This window comes from Abramis brama (genome assembly GCF_963993115.1).
Source record: "Abramis brama genome assembly, chromosome: 21".
Classification (NCBI taxonomy): Eukaryota; Metazoa; Chordata; class Actinopteri; order Cypriniformes; family Leuciscidae; genus Abramis; species Abramis brama.
This window is the reverse complement of record NC_139983.1, coordinates 10955520-10980207: the sequence shown is the minus strand read 5'-3', so window position 1 is coordinate 10980207 and position 24688 is coordinate 10955520. Positions and strand designations below refer to the sequence as shown.

The window sequence follows — 24688 nt, the reverse complement described above, 5'->3', positions numbered from 1 at the left end:
GTCTTCCGACAGCTGATGTAAATAAAAGAGCTAAAAGCAGAAAGCACTGACCTCAGGTACTCTCACACTGTGATCTCAACTGCTTTGTGATGGACATCACATAAAACACGTCTGCCTCGCTTTTTTACAAATCTATGCACTGTGAATGCAAGACAGACCTGAACTAATAGAGATGGAGATCAGCTAAAACTGTAGACAGCAGAGAACAAAAAAACAGCAAAAGAAAGACAGAAAGAAAAAAAGCGGAAAAAAAGCAAAGCATACAGCGAGTTTGGCATGTAATTGCCAGCGCTTGATAAGGTTAAAATACTATTAGTACTGATCATACTGAGAGTTATGGATTTGAACAAACCCCTTAACCCTAAATATTAAACTTTGATACCTCAAATCATGCAATGTGTGGTTTTAATATTCAAAGTGATTAGACTTAAACATTTTTACCTGATGGACAATTCAAAAAAAAGACTCACATTATAAGAGGGACCCATGCTATATCTAAAAACCAGAATATCATAGGGTGTGTCTCAATCAGCTTCCTAGTTCAGTAGTCAGGCCACTGATCAGGGAGTCGGCCATTTTAAGGGCTGTCTCAAAAACTTTCGAGTGCGCTAGCTAGAACTAGATTAAAACATTAGCACCTTAAAAATTTCCACAATGAACTGAAAACCAGGGAGCATTGATGCTCACCATATTACCTTGGCAGAAATTCTGAAGCGCAAAACATAAATTGTGCGAGCCAACTCAATACACATGACACGTGATAGATGTTTAGAAAAAAAAGAAAGTTACTGAATTAGATTTTAGCATAAACACATCGCTAGACAGGTAGTAAATCTAGCTAACATTTATAATCAATTTACGGCTGAAATGTTGCATGCATATGTAACAATCAATGTATTTATCATAATGTATTTAATAATGTGTATAAAAAAACATTAAAAAAATCAAGAAGAAAAATATCAGTTCTGCTGTTCATATACTGTATACCAGTAGTGAGGTTTTACGACTAGGGCGTTGTAATATTGCTGGTCATCATTCGCCGCTTTTCCATTGTCGGGCAAGTGCGAGCCAGGGCTAATAACGTGCCGTCGAGCAAATCAAGCTGTGTTTCCACTGTCAGGCCAGTAGCCCCGCAGTGCTACCCTAAAACCCGCGTCCATACGTGTGAACGACGACACACAACCCGACCGTTTCACCAGCTGACTGAAAACTAGCTAGATCGCAAAATGAGCATGACAGAAGTGAATGTTTAGCTTTTACTTAAGATTCCAGCATCGATATTTGACCAATGTTTTACAATAAAAAAGTTACAGTGACAGTAATTTATTCATTTCTGTCAGGAGTGCACATCAATCATGCTGAATCAAAGTGGTATTTCACATGGAAAGTGAGTTTTGAGCTGAAAATTGTTTAAAATGTCTTAAATGTTGAAGTTAGCTGGTAGCCTGATATAATAACATGGGGAATGAGCAGTGGTGTTGACCATCTCCTGACTCAGGTAGACTCCACCTTTGTTCATGACCACTACCACTACTCAAGCCCCAGTTGGCACGCTTTGGACCAAGGTATTCGGCAGACCAAAAAACCCTGGCCATTGGCCCTGAGGAAGCCATGACGAGGCCCGATTAAGACCTGAAAGTGACAGTGGTAACGCGACTGGCCCTGGCACGCAGTAGCATGCTCGCCTTTGGCCCGACAGTGGAAACACGGCTAGTGTCCCAGTGTAAAATGAGCAGGGTCCTTACCAGTGCCCAAATTCGTGTACACAATATACTGATGTACATAAAGTCATTAAACAGCCAATTAGAACTAGAAACCGCATATAAACTGCAAACACACATGCTAAAAAGCACTCAGAACACCTTAGCAACCACACACAACACTCTACTATCATATAACAAATCCTACATAGTTGCAGTTCAATGGGATTTTTCAGGGAGCAGAAAACTCTCTCCCATCTTCATCTAAACAGTATTTTAGAAAAAAGAAAAAAAAACATGTTCTTAAATAAAATAACACGCCATACATATTAAATCAAGGGTGATTATTACCCAACATTAAAGATTAAAGAGTTATCACCGGAATATCTGTGTGATTTAGACGCTGCCCTGAAATATGTTAAATATGCTCATGGGTCCCATTTCCTGCATAATGGCGAGGTTGTTAAGAAAATTTTTTTGTGCATAATAATGTTAAAAGAAAAAGGCATTTGAAAGAACGCCATCCATCCTTCCTTCACAAACACACACAAAGCTCGGCTTTTATTAAAATTAAGTTGAGTTATCATTTACTCATGATCATGACATTCTTTCTCCCATACAATACAAAACCAGATATTTTGAAGAAATTTTCAGCTATTTCGCATAAAACAAAAGCACATGTTGAATGGGACTGTTGAGATCATGATGTTCATAAAATATGTAACTTTTCTTCTTTCTTTTTTCTTTGGAAATTATACATAAATGATTGACTTGCACGTTAATAAATGGAATAGACTAAAAATACATGATTCCATTGGACCCTACACTTCTGAAGCATTACTATTAACATGAATCAATCAATCAATCAATCAGTCAATCAATCAATCAATCTTCTGAACCCTTATGAGTAAAAATAGGCTGAAATCTTCCTCTACACTCAAGCTCTCAAACCTTTACCATCTAATTAGCATTTAATCTCTTTTTTTTGTTCAATGACAACATGAAGGTGAGTAAACGATGACAGATTTTTAATTTTAGGGTTAACTATCCCTTTAAGCTCTAGAACGAACGTCCCCGGCAAAGGTAAGATGGACAGACATCCCTCAGACTGGGGTTTGACGTCCCTAAACCCATCTGCATGTACGTCTCGAGCATGAGGCGTTTTGAGGTGAAGAACACCCTCCCCTGTGTGTTATTTTCTTTCTCTGCCACCTTCTACCTGATCTCAGCGAAGAGCCAGAGAAGCGTGATGGCGATTCCTGTGAACCGCGAATCAACCTGCGATTACAGCCGGTGACAGCTGCACACAGACGGGCTCAAAGACACCGCCTCGCTCCGCATTGATGTTATGCAAATGTAAACAGCTGTCATTTCTAAAGCCGCCGTCTTTGCGCTTTCCTCCGGTGTGAAGATCGAAGGGTTTTCAAAGTGTCTGTGTTTTTTTTTTCCCCCTCGTCTCTTTTTTAATCCAAGCCCTATTATCACAAACAAGCCAAAAACAACAAAGACGACGCTACAAAACAAACAACAAGAGAACGAAAGAGAAGAAAGCAAACAAGGAGTTGATGAAAGATTGAGTGTTGGAACTTGAAGCTGCGAGACATATTAAGAGGCGTTTGGTGTCCTGTCACCCCGGCGCTCACCACAGGTGCGGGCGCGCACACACACACACAGGCAGTAATTAAGGCTCCCTGTCGATCAGTGTCTCTGAACGCTCTTCATCCTTTATCACTAAAACACATCAAAAACCACAGATAAGCAATAAACAACAGCGCTGTTAATTTGCTCAGTGTAGATCAGAAACTTTCTGACAAGCTGTCTGGCGCATCCCTATTATGAATGCAAAAACTGCGGATGTCCAAAAGAGAGCGATCTGTGCCCACATAACAGCAGAAAGCTCCATTCGCAACGTTCTGCACGTTCTCCACCCTGTTGTGTGTTTGTTTGTTAAATACTTTGGCCAATTTGACTATAGTATTAGTTTAAATCTATTTCCTACCAAAATCAGCACAGAAAGTCAGCAGATTCCCTCTAGGCCCCTGCTTCTCAACCTTTTCGACGCCAAGGCCCCCTATTGTCCACAACAATATTCAAAGGTTCCATGACCTTTATAAGTTGTTTGTGATTTGCTGGATAACGATTATGGATAAGTTTTTTTTTTAAATATATCTTTACTCAATTTATACCTTATAAAATGTATTCTTGTCCAATTGTTTTCAAGGTCTAGAAATCACACTTTTCTCTCATATAGCATATCAGGTTTTCCAAGACTAGCTGTTGAAGGGGTCATATCTTAGTTTTCTGTTGTTTTAACTTATTTGTATGGTTGTTATGTCTTATTTTTAACTTTTTTAAGCCATCTTGAGACCCCCCTTGGAAGTTTGTTGAGGCCCCGGTTGAAAACCACTGATTTAGCCAATTCAAGTTTTACAACAAGGCTCAAATTGCATAATTTTTTGAAGAATGATGACGGAGGGCAGATCGTTCAGGTGAAATTTGATGTAAACAATGGATAATATATCAATATTTCACGGATTTAAAGCTTTTGTGGACAAAAAGTACTATTGGTTGTTTTCCACTGGACACTTGTCATGGACATTTTACCCAAGTGCAACGGATTGGATTCATCTCGCGATCTCCATTTCATAACAAAGATATGAAGTCCCATTTTGATTTTGCATGTTGTCATTTGTACTCCTGACACAAATTACAATATTACTGTTGCTGTAGCACCTATAATGTAAAACAGAGACCGTAGACTGGCACTAAACCCTTAGACCTTTCAAAAGATGCATAATTTGTTACCATTATTAATATTTTTAGACAGTATATAGTAAGGGTGTGACGAGACACATCTCACGAGATTGGGTTCATGAGAACGAGACGAGATTTGTAAAACGAGCGTACTGCTGCAATGGACTGGGTCAAACAAACTGGGTTAGAGATCGCAGATTATACCTGACCTAAAAAGCATATCCATCCATTTAAAAAGCTCAATAACCAGAGGCATATTAAAACGTGGATACATCAACTCAAAAACTTACAGTGCAAGGTTCGTCGGCTTTCATCGTCAATTGCGCTCATTCCTGTTGCGTGTCCTTAAACTGGCAACCGGCGTGAGTGTTAAGTCTGAGGAGAGAAAACTCTCTCTAATATTTTAAATTTGGAGTGCAGTACCCACTTCAACCACTAGCTATTAGTTATTAACCACTAGTCAATATTACATACCACACCTTTAAACACACCTGAACCAGCTAATCAAGGTCTTACTAGGCATACTAGAAACTTCCAGGCAGGTGTGTTGAGGCAAGTTGGAGCTAAACTCTGCAGGAAAAAAGAGCATGCCAGTCAAGCTCAGCTCCCAAAACAAGCGTAATCATAAACATTTAGCGGCTTACAGCTCCATTAGCTCACGCTAATTTACTGACCAGACTTATCTCCTAAGAACAACGGACAAAGGTTCAGTCTCACTCTCTGTGCAGTGTGTCTATGACCATACACTGCTTTTGCCCTTCACAGGCAGCTAAGCTCTCATCTGCCTTAAAAATGAAACCCTGCATCTATAATTCATCTCTTGCTAAGCATGATCTGTGTGATATAAATGCTATTATTTAGCCGGGCGGAAGCGTGGAGCGCTTTGACAGAGGACTTCTGAGCTCTCTGCTAATGACCTAGCGCTGCTGTCGGAATCAATCCGACCCGCTGCCCACGCAAATGACAATGCACTGTGGGAGTGGACATAACGGTCATTTCTGTGGCCCACAGGGCCGACACAGCCTGTGCCGACACCACCGAGACCGTAAAACCCTCGGGGCAAGTAGAGACGCCACTGAAGGACGAGTAGGGTGTTAAACGACAGGAAAAAGTCTTAAAGGTACAGTAGCAAAAATAACTAGCTTTTGTTGCATGAAACCTTGAAAAGTAAATATCCTCTGTTGTGATATTTACCTGCCGCCAGAAATGGGTCTTTTCTAAAAATATACTGTTTTTGTGTGTGAGCTGGGACAGAAAAAGACAATATTGATATTATTGTGCCATGACATTAAATAGCAGTGGGAAAGCAGAGCGTCACAACAGCTGCCTTCAAACAGACCTGCATATTAAAGCAGCTAATTGATTATCTGGCTTGACAAAACTGGGTGCTCAATGTGTTCAGCTTGTTTGTGCATAAACAAAAAAGCACAGAGTGTTTTCTGTGCTGAAATCTGGTCACTGGGTCACATAACAGCACAAAAAACGCAAACCACACAGAGCAAAAAACAAAACATTCAAATTTTAACTATACAAACTTGTAAAACTGTCATACATTTTTAAGAACCATTAAATTTTGTGCTTCATCATTTATAAATTTCATTCATTTTGCTAAATAGCAATAAAACAACAACATACAACATTTGCAACACATTTAACTTTCACCATGTGATGCAATGAAACAAAATTCAGTAAAAAATGATGTAGACGGGACTTGATTTGTTAATATTTGTTTAATTATAATGGTTGACTGCTGCTGAAATATTGATTTCTATAAGGAATTGTGAAATATTATTATTAATAAATATAGCTGATTATGTCAGATTTTGACTGGATTGTGAAAATCAATTTATGATATCATTGGTTAATATATTATTTTCCCCTACTTTGAGACCTTGGTTGCAGCACTGTTACTCTGTGAAATTTCATGGGCAAAATACAGACATTTTTAAAAGAAATCTGCACAAATGGGAGTTTTGCGTGAGGCTAAAAAACTTCTTCATGGAGATTTTGCTTGTGTTCAAGTTGATCACACGAATTTGCAGAGTTGACCAACAGAAAGCTGCTTTATACTGTACATAGCTACCTTTAGAGAAGAAAAGTTAATTTAGTGTGTGTTCACACTTGGCATGTTTGGTTTCATTAAACCGAACCCTGGTTAATTTGAATAAGTGTAAACATTACCATTCAAACCCTGGTGCGCACCAAACAAGCGGATCGGGAACCCTGAAAAGTCACGGTCCACTTCCAAACGAACTCTGGTGCGTTTCGGCTGAAATATGAACGCAACACAGACCAAAGACATCTAAACAAACTAAAAACAGGATGCAACGTAAACGAAATGCGACCCAAAAAAGGACATAATGCTCAAGAATACCAGCTTTTCACAAGTTGATTTCACAAGATCATATGTATTTATAGCACATTTAGCCAGAACACAGATGGTAACTTTAAGATCGATTAGTGTGAACACTAATCGAATGAAGACTAAATGTATCATTTTCTTTTTTGGTCCAGACCAAAAGAACTAAGAGAACCAAACTACAACTGTGAACACACCCTTAAAAGCAAATTGATGAATCCTTCACAATAAAACCAGGAACAATAATTCTAAAAGTAAATGGGGTTAATTTTGATTTCATGTTAAGTGCACCTCTCCTCTATATGGACAAGGCATTTGACATACAGAACTATGAAAATAATATACAAAGTATATGTCTGTCATCAATTATTCCTCTTCTACCAAACCTGACACATGTACAAGTCTCCTTAATGTGTTTTATCTCAAGACATTTTGCATAAAACACTCTGTCCATAAAGAATACAGTGAAGTGATATGAAACTGCAATGTTATCAACAAACCTGGAAACATTTCATATTTCAAAATGAATGAGAAACCAATATCAATGAATCTGAATGAACACCGATTTCACCAATATCAACAATGCATAGCATTCATACAAACAGTCAACAAAAACCAAAGCCTTATGAAATAAGAATCAGGATGACTCTATGTAAAAGTGCATGTATGCGTGAGTATCTATGCGTAACGTCCGTTTGCAGGTGAAGGCCGGTTAGCAGCTCTTCCCCCACGTCCTCTTTATTAAACGCTATCAAACAAGGTTTAAGCTGTCTAAAATTAGCCTCGGCGCTCAACAACTAATGACTGCCTTGCATCCATTATTAGTTCATTTTCTTCAGATCAATCACCAGCCGAGCATGCTTTTTTTAAAATGTCATCCTAAAACTTTTCACAATCAATTAAGCTGAAGATTAATGGGGACAATTTGCCAGGAACAAGTCCTTCCTTGAAAAGGCCACGCCTCGACAGACTTCCAGCCTGGTTTCGGTGTTAATTATAAATTTCCGCTTTGCTGTCACACACTTAACCTGTCGTAAGGGAATAGCGCTGGCAGTCCGGGGACCGGCGAACCGCTATATAAATATTCCTAATCCGCTTTTTTGGACACAGGTGACTGGTGTAAATTGCGCTTTTCGTTCTGTGTCATTAAAACGAATTTGAAAGGACATCAGTGCTGTAGCTAAGCGTGGATAAAAAACGATTTTTTCTACTCTCTGAGGTGAAATAAGAAATTCGCCCCCTCCCCTTGAGATTTCCCGAAACACCAGCAGACTGAGGAAGTGTCATCCTTCATTTACTTGCATGCTAAACAGCTAAGAGACACCACATATGTCTTGAGACAACAGACCTGTAATCTCTAAACACACACATTAGTACATCTGTGACGGATTTCATTCACCCAGGTCATTGTAGAACGCCTGCTAATTTATTCATAAGCAACTGGATTTTGCTATTCATCTTAATAATTACTTATGAATACTTAGACTAACAGATTACTAAATGTCCTGCGTTAATATGTAAAATATTTCAGAAAAATGTCACGCTGCACTTACTAAAATTTTATTTGTGTTCAAATAACCTATTTTGGTAAGAATATAATGGACAAATTGGGCAATTTTATATTTTTTCTGTCTTTATCACTTCTAACACTTATTTGAGTGCTAGTAAAACATAATTAAGTGCAAAGGATTTCTAACTGGAATTGGTATTTTCTGTCAATTACTGTAATTATTCTTCATAAGTGTTATACAAATTGCATATAAAATAAATTGAACAGTCACCATTAACGCATTCATTCAACTGAAAAGTAATTTTGACCAATAAAAATTAGCTTTATCCCATGATTCTTCAACTGAAACGATCTTTAACTGAAACTCAGATTATCATATTTATTTATCTCATAAATATTATAATAAATTGTGTAAGGAAAAGGGAAACAAAATACCACCAGCCTTCAGAAAATAAAGTGTTTCATCAAAATAATGTCAAGGACAGATATCAGTTCATACAGACCTTTTTCTTTTCTAAATAAGAAGATTGCATTTCAACTTTTTTGTGCATTACATAATATGCATATCAAATATGCATAATATGATCTTCACACCCAGTGTTGATCTCAAGCTCGTCCCGAACTATAAGAACATCAGGGTGTTTTGAATGAACAAAGGCAGATTTAATAGTTTGAATCTCATCTTACCTGCAGAATGTGGCTGCCAAGGTGAGGCTCAAAGATCTCCGAGGCAACGATGCTGGGGCTCCGCCTCCGCTGGGACCCGATAGCTGTGAAGAGAAGCACACAGAGTGAGCTCACTCGTGTCAGCATGCGCACGCACGTTTCCGCTTTAAATCCAAACGAACTTGGAATTGGAATCTGCCCGTGCGATTTTAAACAGATACGGTAAACTGTTAAACAAACACTTCCGCCCCAATAATACTAAGCCCCCGGTACTGTAAATACACAGATGCAAATCAAAGCCTCAGAACGGCTCTGCTCTGCATATTCAGCAAGGCTTGGTGCTACAAAGCCCGCTGTTTATAGCAGGACTAATATCGCCACATCCATTGAGCTGCAAAGCACCCAGAGAACAGCGCCCTCAGGGCATTTTTTCCAAGTTTCCAACTTTAAAGTCGGCTCAGGCTCTGCTAAAAAATGGCCTGGGGTGATTTCAAACTTAACAGACCTTGTCCCACCAGAGCTCATTATAGAGAATTTTATAACAAAGTGCTCTGTACTTAATTTTCCAAGCCTAGCCAGGCATTCGGGTAATGTTGCTGAATTAAGTGCAATTAATGATGTAATAAAGCGCTGAACGGCCATTAAGGATTCTCAAGGACCAGTAGCAAACAACGCTTTGCCATTCAGGGAGGGCGTAACGGGGACATAAGGACGTCGTGCCCCAGGTGAGCGTGCACGAGAGGGGCCGGGACCCACATGAGAAGCCTCTGTCCTTCAGAGAGCCTCAAGCTGGGTAAACACACTTCTCCCCTCCGGTAATGCTTTCAGCGCTAAGCCCTGTGTCCGCCCCGGAGGAACATTCCTGCCACAACACAAGCGGGAAGGGCAGCGGCAGCCGGAGGAGAGAGAAAGGGAGAGAGCCGGGCTCTCGGCGATGTCCCTGGAGCGTCGGGGTCAGTAGCCGCCACTGTGGGTGGAAAGGCAAACAATCCTGAGCAACAATCCGGTGGGACAAGGACACGGAGGCTCTCAGCGCACAGCAGAGGGAGCTCTTACGCCCTGAGGATCGCACAGAAATCATGCACACACACACACACACACACACATACCTGCACATCAAACACAGTGCATTCATGCACACGCAATCAACGCAGCCTGGCACACAACACACACACACACGTGCTTTTGATATGTCTGTCTGATGTCGGAATTTGGTTTATTTAGTTCAAAAACATTTGGCAACACAAACAGTTCCAAAATTGACACTTCTCAAAAACCAAATGTGAATAAATCTGGAAATCGATGAGTAAACAGAATTAACCTACAGCAAGAATGTCAACGTAATACATGGTTTAAATGAATTATAAACAAACAGTTACTATCATGAGTTTTTTTCCCTTTAAAACTACATATGGCAAAAACATATGTGGAATGTTCTTCACATCAAGCCATTAAATAAATAAATAAATACAATTCTGAAAATAGACCTGAATTGAAACAGCACATAATGTGCCCTAAAGAAAGAAAGAAAGAAAGAAAGAAAATAAGTATTATAAAACACAAGGTTACATCATGTCTGCCCTAATAAGTCCCACACAACATAGTAATGGCACAGTAAATCAATAAAATAGAACAGAACTGAACCCAGTGTGAAAACAGCATATCATGTAGTCTCAGCCTCAGACGTCATGCCCACAAGCTGATAGTCTGATGCATATGGCACACTTAACTGGAAACACTTCAGGATTTTTGAAGACGTCATCTGATTGGTTGAATTCTACAGGATTTCCGAAGACGCGTGTCGCGTTCTTTAGCGGTCTGTCTGGAAACAAAGCTGTCGTGAAGCCAAACCCCCTCATAGAACGATGTCATGTTTACAGCTGTGACAATGTGAGCTTATCAGGATCAACTAAACGCTGGATTTACAAAAAGATGTCAAGTATGTGAAGTTTATGGTATAGACTCTTTAGAATTCGTCCAAGAGTTTTAAACACCTGTCTGTTATTGTAGGGACATCCTACCTAAACATGACGCGGAACAAAACAATCTGTGATTGGTTGTTTTACATGTCATTCAGACGGCCTCTCGGCGGTCCTTGGCCAATGGAAGCTACCATGGAGATCAGACCTTTTGTCATCAGCCTGAAGGTCTGGCTACGCTAGGCTACATATAAAGTGCTCCAGCAGAGATCACAACCACCAGCAGTACAAGTCAGTCGACAAAGAAAATACCAAAGTTAAGAGGTCACTTGACCAGCCTCAAATTATCCTCCTCTCTGTGCTTAAAAGCGACATCTCCAGACAATAGCTCTCATCACACAAGGATCCTCGCTTAAGATCACCGCATGGAAATCAGCCACACGTCCTCCAAATTCCTTGACCTTGAGGAGCTTTGCAAACTATAAACTCTACGGGTAATATTTCATAATGAAAAATGTGAACATGTTGAACCACAGATTAGCTTAAGAAACAAGTAACCAAGTGAGTCTTAAAGGAGACAGATTCATGAAAGGGTGATTTTAAAAGGTTTCTAGAGAGTAAAAAGCAGGAAGTGCATACGATAAAAAAAATGAAAACGGCAAATGTAAACGTCTTAAACAATTTTCATCCCCTGGTTTACTGGTACACTCAATACTGTCCAACGACAAGACTATGCGACTGTGTCGCCATGCCTCTGTACGGCTGCCCGAGCAGCCAGAGAGATGAATATAATTGCATATTGATCTCAGGAATTATGCTCTATTAATCTGCTTCATTTTGCTCGTGACGCAAATGATATATGAATAAAGAGCTTGCGGGAGCACAGAGGCAACACAATGTCTGTCCCGCAATGATTCTCCATAATACATCTCCTCTAGTTTAGCTCCCTGCCACGCTAGATTGAGCACATACAAATATATTACTGTGGAAACGCGAGCAAATACATCACGCCTGACCTAATAAGTCATGCACAATACAGTAAAGTCACTGTAAAAATATACAGGATCTGTCTATTGAGTTCTGGTGTACTGTCAAAGACATACAGGATGATGTTATTCCATTCAGAGTATTGCAAATCCAAAGACGCAATATTCCAAAGTCCTTGACGGCATTTCGCGAACATGCAAATGGACAGACCCCGTCTGATATAGACTAATAGAATTTTATTATGAGACAGTATTGCATTCCATTTGACACTTTCAATATGTAATGCTAGTCTTCAATACCAGCCAAGCCACAAACAGCATTTGGTGCAAGACTGCAATAAATGCAATTTGTTACTCGCCGCAGTGGCAATTTCAAATCGTTTGTGCTATTAGAAAGTCAATTTAACTTTCACTTTTATAAGTCAACATTATTGCTATTGTTAATTTATTTCTCATTGAATGGGAAATTGGCAGCAAGGCATCAAACTGTCATTTTAAATCTGCAATAATTTCTTGTGAAGCTTAGACCTCTTATTCCCTAGTCCTGGATTATTGGAGCTAAATGGCGGTCCCTGGCTTCACCAAAGGCTCAGGGGCAGGTACTGTTACACAAATTGCCAATTCAATTAACGGAGTGTAGACGCTCAACTGGCAGCTGGCACAAAGGACGGCTATTTTGGCAAGTGTCAGGCCTAATTCATCAAGCTGTCAATGCTCTCGCGGTCGGAAGCCACGGACAACGTCAAAGCGCGAACGGCACAATGGGAAGTCGTGTAATCTGGTGAAATTCACGTGCTAAGGTATGCTAACTCGCATGCTAACCGCCCACACTGAGCCCGTGGCGATACGGGGAGACGAGGCCTTCGGGTCTAATCGGGAATGTTTTCAGGGAGGTAGGGAATATCAGTCAAGAGACAGTCGCAAAAAAAAAAAAACAGGTTTAGTACTTAGAATCAAAGGAGCAAATGAATCAAAGGTTCAGAACATAAATGTGTCGACAGAACTTTTTCTATGGCTAATTTTTAACTAACTCAATTCACATGCGAAGAGATCAGCCAATAATAATAGCCATAAAAAGTAATTTGCATATATAATTCTTACATTCACAGAAGCAAAACCACCATGTTTACCTCTATGGTAAGAGAGAGGGTGAAAAATATTCACATAAAACTAAATCAAGACACTGTTTTTTGTGTCCCAGAAACCTAGACTATCATTAAAAGTGGACTTTAAAAGAAAAGAAAAAAACTTACACAATTTACAGCCCATTTTACTCAGATGCATTTCAGTTTAAAAAGATATTAAGGTATTATATAATATTAGGGGTGTTTTCAGACTTATAGTTAGTTCAACCTTGGCTATCATTAAAAATAGAAATAGATAAATAAATAAAATGAACACAAATTGTAGGATATGACCCCTTTAAAGCAAACATAATTCACGGCCTGTTTTACTTGCATTAAAGGATGCATTTCCAGTAGAAAAAAGAGCTAAGATTATTATATTAAGGGTGTTTTTTAGACTGCAAAAATCCAGATGGGGTTTTGAAAGCCTGGACAGCAAAAAACACATGAAATCACTGATTCAAACCACATTTGGAGGTGGTTTGAAATGCGATTCCAATCCGGTTTTTACAGATGCGTCTCAGTCTGGATGCTCTGGCTGCTCAAATTAGATTTCAAATTGTCTTTTGCTTCACTCTTAACGTGACACAACGATAACATCAAAAAAACATATGGAAATATTCATACGGTGTTGCAATTAATCACTTGCAATAAATAGTGTGGACAGTCTGCCTGAAAAGATCTGATTTGAGAAAAATCTGATTTGTTTGTTTTGCTCAAAAAAGGGCTGAATTATTATTACAATGTTGATTCAGAGGTGGTCTCAGACTGTTTTGGTGCAGATTGCTGTTCATATATGACAAAAATATGAACTAAGGTTCTGAATCAAATGGTTCAACTGAAGACAGTAAAAAAAAAGCAAAAATGTAGGACAGTACTAACTTTTGTCTTTCATAAATGAACTGATTTATGAAATGTAATGTTAGCCTACATACTGTACCACCAGAATGGAGAATGAGAGTGAAAAAAAGCCTGTTGAGAGGTTTAGCAAGTTATTGCATTTCCATAAAAGATGAAAACAAACATTTTCTTTTAAATAAATCCTGCACAATAAGAACAGGGAACTACATGGGGTCATATCTGATTTCATGGTGACTTGCATTTCTTCTTGCACTGATTTAAACTGAACAATGTCAGATTTCTCCCATGTTTCACACGGTTCATTTGCTTCAACGTCTGCACTCATTAGACAGGAGTGAGACGCGTCACGCAGTAATTGATAAACCTCAAGGTGCTCTACGATCAGGACTGAACGGCCCATCATGCACACGCAACCACCACATCTCGTGCGCTTGTGTAGTTGAATGTAAAAGTGCTGCGAGTTAATGAAATGATGAGACTGAACAGATCACAGCATGTCATTAGCTTATTCAGAAAATTACAGACTCTTCTTGTTTCATTGTTCAGTTGTCTTTGAATGCAGCAAACGTTCCTCAAAGAGGAGGGCGGAAACCCAAGTCTGCATTTGAGAGAGAAACTCTTCATCGCAAAAGAGCCAAGGTGATATTCACAAGATTATAAACAATACAGCAGTTTCCACAATATTGAGAAATCAGGGCAAATGGAAATTCGACGTTTCACTGAATCCAAACCCTTCATCAAAGTCTACATTAGGAGAATTCAATTACACTTCCAAGAGCACAAATGTCGAAGTTTTCTTTTCAGAAAAGGTCCAGACAATCAAATGGTCATGTGGCCATAAAAAGCAACATTTGCGCATTTCAGGCACATTCATCATAAATGTTCAAGTGGGCAGAAATAATACATTTCAAAAGTTAAAAATAAAAAGTTCTGTGCCAAACTATAGTAATTTATTGTCAGGTGAAATGATTAAAAATATATAGGTTTAAAGACCAAGATTCAATATCAAAATAGATTTACTGTACATAATAAAACTGTATTGAATTTACACAGATATATGCACAGAATACACAATAACTTTATGTTGATGCAATACATAAAAAAATCATTTGAATTCTTATGGGTGAAACTTTAAATGCAGTCTTTAATATGTCAACTGCTCTATAACACAAAATACTGTATGTATTTATCTATCAAAACAATTCACCAGTGACAATCTAGATTTCTTACATTTCAAACTGTAAGTCAAATCTCCCGTTGGCTTTCCTTCCCATCCGCTGACCTTCAATCCATAATCTGCTCCTCATGTTTTCACAGGCCAAATGTCATTAAATAATTTACTTTAGTTGGGATAATGACAGGGCCGGATCGTTCTCTTCGCGCAGGCCTCTGAATAAGTTATGCCCGTGAAGATGGAGGTTGAAACATTTGTTTTAATTAGTTTCTTTTAACGTCTTTGACTGGTTTAAGTTTTCATTATGATGTGTTCAATAATCCATGCTCATCTTTTCTCCTCATTTATATCATCAAAATTTAAGCCGCTTCATTCTCCGCTAATGACGCTCACCCGCTGTCTCTCTCTCCCTTTCTCTCGTTGCAGCTCTGCTCCAAAACCTAGTGAGTTAACCACCGTAGACTGCTTTTAAAAGACTCTGTGAAATCAAAAATGAGTTTTGTGGCTTTTAATCCATTTCTACTAATGATTAATGTCCTGGCAATTTCCTGATTCCACAGGAAATACATCAACACAAAAAAACACATTGCTCATGAATGGATTTCATGGGATCTGGCGTACTATGCACCCTCCAACAAAAATGTGTGTGTGTTTAATTTTGAAACAGTCTAATCTAAAGTATATATATATATATTGAATAAAGTTATCAAACACAGTCTTCACTTCATACATTTGAAATTAAATATAGATTAATCCTTATTAAAGCTACAAAAGTGATTCAGTCAAGAGCAGTGAGTGATTTTCTCGTTGTCTTTGTTCTTTGATTTACATTAATGGCAGACATCATAGCAGCAGGTTTATTAGGCTGCTGTCACTCTGACACATATCCGATGTCCTCACAACTCATTTAAAGTCCCCCTGTGGTGAAAATCAAGCTTTTAATGTTGTTTATATGTCTATGTGGTGTTTTTAATATGCTTTAAGACAAACCATGCTGAGTATTTTCTCCTTAAAACTGCAGTGAACCAAAGACACAATCGTCAGTGTTTCTGACGTCACAAACTACCTTGTAACCAATCACGTCAACGTGTGATTGTCAACGAGTGGATCTCTGAGCTGGTGTGAGTGAGTGGGGGCGGGGCTAATTTACATATTCATAGAACCACATATACTAAATGAGGCAAGGGTGTAGAGTTACATTCAAGCTATTTTAAGGTATGAAATATTATATAAATAATTATAAAATAATTCTCATATTTTGAAGGTTTAATCAAACTATTAAATATGTATTTATACTATGATATATATATATATATATATATATATATATATATATATATATACACACACTCACCTAAAGGATTATTAGGAACACCATGCTAATACTGTGTTTGACCCCCTTTCGCCTTCAGAACTGCCTTAATTCTACGTGGCATTGATTCAACAAGGTGCTGAAAGCATTCTTTAGAAATGTTGGCCCATATTGATAGGATAGCATCTTGCAGTTGATGGAGATTTGTGGGATGCACATCCAGGGCACGAAGCTCCCGTTCCACCACATCCCAAAGATGCTCTGTTGGGTTGAGATCTGGTGACTGGGGACCATTTTAGTACAGTGAACTCATTGTCATGTTCAAGAAACCAATTTGAAATGATTCGAGCTTTGTGACATGGTGCATTATCCTGCTGGAAGTAGCCATCAGAGGATGGGTACATGGTGGTCATAAAGGGATGGACATGGTCAGAAACAATGCTCAGGTAGGCCGTGGCATTTAAACGATGCCCAATTGGCACTAAGGGGCCTAAAGTGTGCCAAGAAAACATCCCCCACACCATTACACCACCACCACCAGCCTGCACAGTGGTATCAAGGCATGATGGATCCATGTTCTCATTCTGTTTACGCCAAATTCTGACTCTACCATCTGAATGTCTCAACATAAATCGAGACTCATCAGACCAGGCAACATTTTTCCAGTCTTCAACTGTCCAATTTTGGTGAGCTCGTGCAAATTGTAGCCTCTTTTTCCTATTTGTAGTGGAGATGAGTGGTACCCGGTGGGGTCTTCTGCTGTTGTAGCCCATCCGCCTCAAGGTTGTGCGTGTTGTGGCTTCACAAATGCTTTGCTGCATACCTCGGTTGTAACGAGTGGTTATTTCAGTCAAAGTTGCTCTTCTATCAGCTTGAATCAGTCGGCCCATTCTCCTCTGACCTCTAGCATCAACAAGGCATTTTCGCCCACAGGACTGCCGCATACTGGATGTTTTTCCCTTTTCACACCATTCTTTGTAAACCCTAGAAATGGTTGTGCGTGAAAATCCCAGTAACTGAGCAGATTGTGAAATACTCAGACCGGCCCGTCTGGCACCAACAACCATGCCACGCTCAAAATTGCTTAAATCACCTTTCTTTCCCATTCTGACATTCAGTTTGGAGTTCACCAGGACCACACCCCTAAATGCATTGAAGCAACTGCCATGTGATTGGTTGATTAGATAATTGCATTAATGAGAAATTGAACAGGTGTTCCTAATAATCCTTTAGGTGAGTGTATATATATATATATATAGGAAAGTGAAAGTGACTTGAAGGCCAAGTATGGTAACTCAGAATTTATCTGAATTTGTCCTCTCAAAATTTGTCAAACTCAAAATCTTTGCAATAACAATTATGCAGTTACATTCATGTATTTATCTGCACAATAATTAGATCTGAAAGAGGAATCCATAAGATCAATGAATAAAAGAGTGAGTTTGCATCCAAAAGCTTCTACAACCCCCATCACTAGTCTGTATGTGCTTAGCCTCAGTGTGACTGGTATTATCTCTGCACACTAAAACACACGTACGGCGCAAACGCACGCGGCAAAAGTGGAAATCTCCAGCTCAGTTGCTACGGAGATGTTAGATTACACCTTGAAGAGGAGCTCAGTGAGGAATAATTGTCTATGGAAAGCTTGTAGAGGCTCTGAAGTCCCCGCTGAAGTGATTTGGTATTTTATCATTGTGCTATTTCCTCTCATCACGAGCAGAAACAACTGTGTCAGATACGGAGATAAGAGGGCCGAGGGAGCGCGGGACACAAGCTCTCCAGATGACAAGCACTGTCCACTCACGATCCATATCAAAACCAACGGAGAGGGAGAGAGACAGCAAGAGAAAGAGAGCGGTCATCATACTCACAGCTCACATTATCCTCAAAGCAGAGCCATTTCAAGAACAAAACCCATTCATTTTCACTGCTGCAGAAAAAAAAATGAGAAGAAACCCAAAGCTAGTAAAACCCGGTAAGCGCACACCTGCAGTTTTAACTGGAAAACCCTGAGAACGCTGTATCGTGCAGCTGGTCATTTGACAGAGTGACTAAAGATAATGGTGAAAGACAAGACTGAAACCACACTGTGATTTTAAAGCGCCACTTGTCGCCTGTCAATGCATTTCTGTCGAGTCATCCACTACATTTCTGTGAAAAAACTGAAAAGTGCCCAAATCCAACCAACGGACCAGCCTGACCTGGCTTGGAGACTAGTAGCAAACCGGTTTAGGCTGGTTAAAGATGTTTTTTCCCTCCCAGTGCACAGGCTTTCCCTACTTCAAAAGATTATTTTAAAATCAACATGACATCCTCTTTATTTCTTAGGTAAACAATTTCCAAGAAGGCTAGTAATAGCAAGCTAGCTTTGAAAGCAGAGATCTTCTTCAAAACACATGAATGAGTACAGCAGGGAGCAAACAAAAGCATCACGAGAGACAGTTTTTAAATACCTCATGTCTAAAAGCACATAAAATTACAATAATAATGAACATAAACAACTTAAAAAGCTCTGGCCTGTAGAACATATGACTGCTGCAGATTCATTTCGGCGTTGATCGTGTTTCCATTAAAAAGCATAAATTCGAGTCACCAACCGCTTCAAGCAAAACATCAAGGGTTTCCTTCCAAATTACAGTAGTAATGCGGCATAAGATCGTTGTTTTGGTTCAGGAGGAACTGTAAAAGGCAGCTGCCGATTTTGGTTGCGGTGCTCGGTGACTGACGTCTGTCCAACTTATGAGTGCTTTATAAGTACTAATAAACAGCCAATATCCTAGTAATATGCATGCTAATAAGCAACTAGTTAATAGTGAGAATTGGACTCTAAACTAAAGTTGACAGTCAAGTAGGACATCGTATCATTGCATTCGGACCGAATTCATAGATTGGACGAACATTTTATGGTTCTACTTCTTCTACAGACAATATACAAATACATTTAGTCCACTTAACTTAGAGATTACTATCAAGATGTGATTAGACTTTCAACCAGCATAACAAAAATGTTTCTGCAACAAACTGCCTACCCTGCCTTTAATAAAAGTTACCTGGTCTTATTGTGCATGAAAGAAAACAAGCTTTTCATAATCATCCATCAAACTGTAGTAACTTTGTCCACCTCTTTTTCCCCCCTAGTGTAATCAAGGCCATGTGGGTGGAAGAAAAACAATTAGAACTGTCAATCAATTAAAAATATTAATCAAATTAATTACTCGACAGGTTGATTAATTAATCAAATTAATTGCATACATGATAATTGGCTGAGAAAAGTCCCTAAATGAAGACATCAAATTATTAAATAAAATATTTTTTCAGTCATTTTTTAAATATAATTTTTTAATAACTAATTAATCATACAAAATTAACACATTCAATGAATTGAACTGCCTTAAAAATAATATTATCCAACAATATCAAATCCATTTTGTTTTGAAATTACATTTTATTCACTCTTTTTTTTTTCTTCAGGATAATATGCACTAAAGAATCGTGCACCAGGTGATGTTGACTTAAAGTCAAGGATGCTGGGCTATTTCTCGTTCTCACAGGCTGATGTGTTATTCCGACACCTCCGAAATGCGTATGGATCTTTAGATCCTAAGAGTCCCGGTTGCTAAATGCAGCTATCGATAGCTCGCTCTGACGAGGAAAGGCAAAGGAGGACGAGATATTGACATTGACCAGACCTAGCAAGGTCAAGTTCAGGGGGCACCGCAAATGAATCAATACCACTGGATGAGCAAAAGAAAATAATGGGGGGAAAAAAGCCTCATCTAATTTGGAAATGCATTCATTATGGCAAACCGCATTAAAGCGCAAGGCAGGCTGCCTGTGCTGCCCTCGAGTGCAGCCATACAGATAAACAATCCATTACCAAAGTGCAGCAGCAGGCTTCTCTTAATAAACCCAACCGAACCCGGCCAGGCCTGCAGGACGCATGCTGCGGGACAGCAGAGAACTGGACGAGATTCAGACTGCTTGTCTGCTTAAAGACCTGTGCAGTGGAAAATAAGCTTTCTTCGTGTTTTCCTGCTAAATTAAGCATTCTGATTGGTGGGTTTAGGTTTGCTGAAGAAGCCCCAGAAATTCTGAAGCACTTGGTCAGCACTTGACTATTAACTTTGCTTACACTGTTTAATAATTCGCATGCTGATGATGCTGAGGGGGAAATTCTCAGCATGGACGATCCAGTCAAACGGAATACAATATTAAGAAGACATTTAACTGCAGAAAAAAAGAAAAAAAACACAACTTGCAGAATGAAAGACCGGACTTTACCACTTTCCTTTAGTTTTGGAGCGTTTCTTTGTGCTGAAACACACATAACGGCAGATGTCATGGTTGAGGTGTGTTCTGTGAGGGGCTAAAGTAACATCAAGGCCGCTCTATGTACCATGAAGTCTGTGTTTTCCAGACACTTTCCTCTCACAGCTCAAGATTGAAGCATTACATGCATCTAACAGACATGACACTAAAACCTGCCTGCCTCAGACCGCCTCACCACACACATCAAAACGTGCACTGAAACGCCGCCATGTTGTCCTCTACGGCTGTCCTTGACTTCAACACATCCTTACCTGGCAGAATGCCCAAGATTAAGACAGTCAAGATGATTCTGTGTGAATGTGCAGCCATATGAAAGAAGAAAAAAAAGCACAAATGAGTGCTTATTAATATCTCAATTGTTTCTCCTCAATTGCAAAAAGGTTAAATGCAGATTAATTGAGACTTTTGCTTAAATCTCTTGCTTGTAAGTTATTTCTCTGTGAAAAAGACTTCAGTAATCTCACATGCATCTCAAGAGATCTCAATGCCTCACATTTGCCCAGATACAAAAGACTATCTATCTATCTATCTATCTATCTATCTATCTATCTATCTAATCATGTTGATACTTCACTAAAACATAATTAAGAACTCTATTATGTCTCCTAAGGAATGAACAATCAACTCTCGACCAATTAAATGCTTAGAAAATGGACAGAAAGGAGAAGAAAATGTAAGATGACAGAGTATATACTGGGAAGATCTGCGTTACCGCAGAATGATGCCTGGAAAAGGCAAATAATCGCTGTGTGCAATCAACAGAAGGTGAACAGACATGAGACTCAGGAGTCATGCTATTGAATCTATATCATACATGATTACCTACACTTTCAGACTGCACAGAACAACCTGTAATGCCACAGCAACAGGAGTAGTCGTGGAAACAGACCGGCAGACCGAGAGAGAGAGAGAGAGAGAGAGAGAGAGAGAGAGAGAGAGAGAGAGAGAGAGAGAGAGAGAGAGAGAGAGAGAGAGAGAGAGAGAGAGAGAGAGAGAGGTGTAGAGGTGGAAGACTGTACATGAGCCGTGGTGCTCAGACATTGAAAGGCTGATGTTTCAGGCTGCCAAACAACATAATGAGTCGTTGAGGCAGAAAAATATTAGCACCAGGGGAATATTTGGAACGTCTCTGGGAGAGAGTAATTAGGAGCTAACCCACAATGACATGATCCAGTGAGGAGAAGAGAAAGAGAGAAGGAGAGAGAAAGAGAGAGGTCCCATATCTGAGCCTCAGATTACAGTGATGTACTGCAAAGCAGACAGACAGATGGTGCAGACAGACAAGCAGACAGACAGACGGGGCAGACAAACAAGCAGACAGACAGACGGGGCAGACAAACAAGCAGACAGACAGACGGGGCAGACAGACAAGCAGACAGACAGACGGGGCAGACAGACAAGCAGACAGACAGATGGGGCAGACAGACAGACGGGGCAGACAAACAAGCAGACAGACAGACGGGGCAGACAGACAAGCAGACAGACAGACGCGGCAGACAGACAGACGGGGCAGACAAACAAGCAGACAGACAGACGGGGCAGACAGACAGATGGTGCAGACAGACAAGCAGACAGACAGACGGGGCAGACAGACAAGCAGACAGACAGATGGGGCAGACAAACAAGCAGACAGACAGACGGGGCAGACAGACAAGCAGACAGACAGATGGTGCAGACAGACAAGCAGACAGACAGACGGGGCAGACAGACAAGCAGACAGACAGACGGGGCAGACAGACAAGCAGACAGACAGATGGTGCAGACAGACAAGCAGACAGACAGACGGGGCAGACAGACAAGCAGACAGACAGACGGTGCAGACAGACAAGCAGACAGACAGACGGGGCAGACAGACAGACGGGGCAGACAGACAGATGGTCCAGACAGACAAGCAGACAGACAGACGGGGCAGACAGACAGATGGTGCAGACAGACAAGCAGACAGACAGACGGGGCAGACAACCAAGCAGACAGACAGATGGGGCAGACAGACAAGCAGACAGACAAGCAGACAGACAGACGGGGCAGACAGAGAAGCAGACAGACAGACGGGGCAGACAGAGAAGCAGACAGACAGACGGGGCAGACAAACAAGCAGACAGACAGATGGGGCAGACAGACAAGCAGACAGAGAAGCAGACAGACAGACGGGGCAGACAGAGAAGCAGACAGAGAAGCAGACAGAGAAGCAGACAGAGAAGCAGACAGACAGACGGGGCAGACAGAGAAGCAGACAGACAGACGAAGCAGACAGACAAGCAGACAGACAGATGGTGCAGACAGACAAGCAGACAGACAGACGGGGCAGACAGACAAGCAGACAGACAGATGGTGCAGACAGAGAAGCAGACAGACAGAGAAGCAGACAGACAGACGGGACAGACAGAGAAGCAGACAGACAGACACGGCAGACAAACAAGCAGACAGACAGATGGGGCAGACAGACAAGCAGACAGACAGATGGGGCAGACAGACAAGCAGACAGAGAAGCAGACAGACAGACGGGGCAGACAGAGAAGCAGACAGAGAAGCAGACAGACAGACGGGGCAGACAGAGAAGCAGACAGACAGACGAAGCAGACAGACAAGCAGACAGACAGATGGTGCAGACAGACAAGCAGACAGACAGACGGGGCAGACAGAGAAGCAGACAGACAGACGGGGCAGACAGAGAAGCAGACAGACAGACGGGGCAGACAGACAAGCAGGCTGGCAGACAGACAGAATTATAGATCGAAAGACAGACAGACGGGCAGGCCGGCAGACAGACAGACAGACAGACTGGATGGATGGATGGATTAGATTAGATCAGATTAGATGGATTTCCCCTAAAGCAAGAGACAAATTCTGCCATTTGAAGAACACAATCATATTTGTGCAATTTTGCTTCTGAGGTAAACTCATCTTGTTTTAAATGTTTAGATATTTCTACTGGAAAACAAGACCAAGATGCCAAGAGTAAAAACAAGATTTTTGCAGTATAAGATCATCATGAAACAGCCTTTTCATTTTGGGTTAATGTGTATCTTTTTTCTCCTTTGCTCTGTTCCAAAACCTAGCGAGCTGCCTTCTGTTTACTGCCTTCATAGTCAATTGCCTTCTAAGACAACACCCTGACTGAAATGAAACCTCAAAAGGCGACGATCTGGAACACTACATACAGTAGACAGCATCTCCACAAACACACACCACACAAACAGAACATCTTGTGAAGCTTACTTTTACAAGCAATTAATTCCAATAGAGTTGGCCATTAGCACGTGGCTAAGCTCATGGTCCAATTAAATAAAAAAAACAGCATTAGAAATATGCAGTAAAATAGTACATTTTCAATTAGATTTTAAGGATTGTTCATCAATACTCTTCTATATTGAATGGAAATATAAGTATGTACAATAAACATTTGTCTATAACATTTTTACACCCTGCACAATGTTTAGGCAAATCAAAAGTTTGTGATTTAGCCATCCAATTTGGTCAAAAGAATGTATCATAGAAGGCAGCCAACTGTACAGTAGTACAGTAAAAAAAAAAAAGTGTCAGTAATGCCTCAAAATGCGGTCTAGGCAGGCAGCTCACTGGGTTTGGATCAGTGTGTGTATGTGAACAGCTTCTGTACCTGTGGAAGGACCAGCAGAGCAAAAGAGCAGCAATAAAAGTGAGCTGCAGACAAAGGGGCCGGTATTTGTGTTCATGTCCAGGTAGACTCGGAGCACGTCAGGTGCACCTCTGGGATAGTACCTGCGCGTAAAAATTAATGAACTCTGCGCTCCTCGCAGCACTGCTTCACCAAATTGCATTTTCAGCCTCACAACTCCGGGACATGCTGGGTGGTTTGATGCTTTCCCAGCTATCCATCTTTCTGCAGAGCCAATTTTCATTTAAACCTAATTAGGGGCCTGAAATGAACATTATGCATTAGATAAAGCATCGGAAAAGTAGAACTATCCTCAGAGCATGATGGAAAAAAAATGGGGGGAAGGGAATATAAAGG

General features: G+C 40.3%; 1 protein-coding gene across 3 annotated transcripts in view; it reads right to left on the bottom strand.

Moving 5' to 3' along the window:
- npas3 (neuronal PAS domain protein 3) overlaps nt 1–24688 on the bottom strand; it is a 333561-nt gene that overhangs the window by 165502 nt on the left and 143371 nt on the right. For all 3 annotated transcript variants that reach the window (XM_084096866.1, XM_084096867.1, XM_084096868.1), the window contains exon 4: nt 9011–9093. In XM_084096866.1, coding sequence (XP_083952992.1) covers nt 9011–9093 — 83 coding nt within the window. The remainder of the gene's footprint in view (nt 1–9010; nt 9094–24688) is intronic.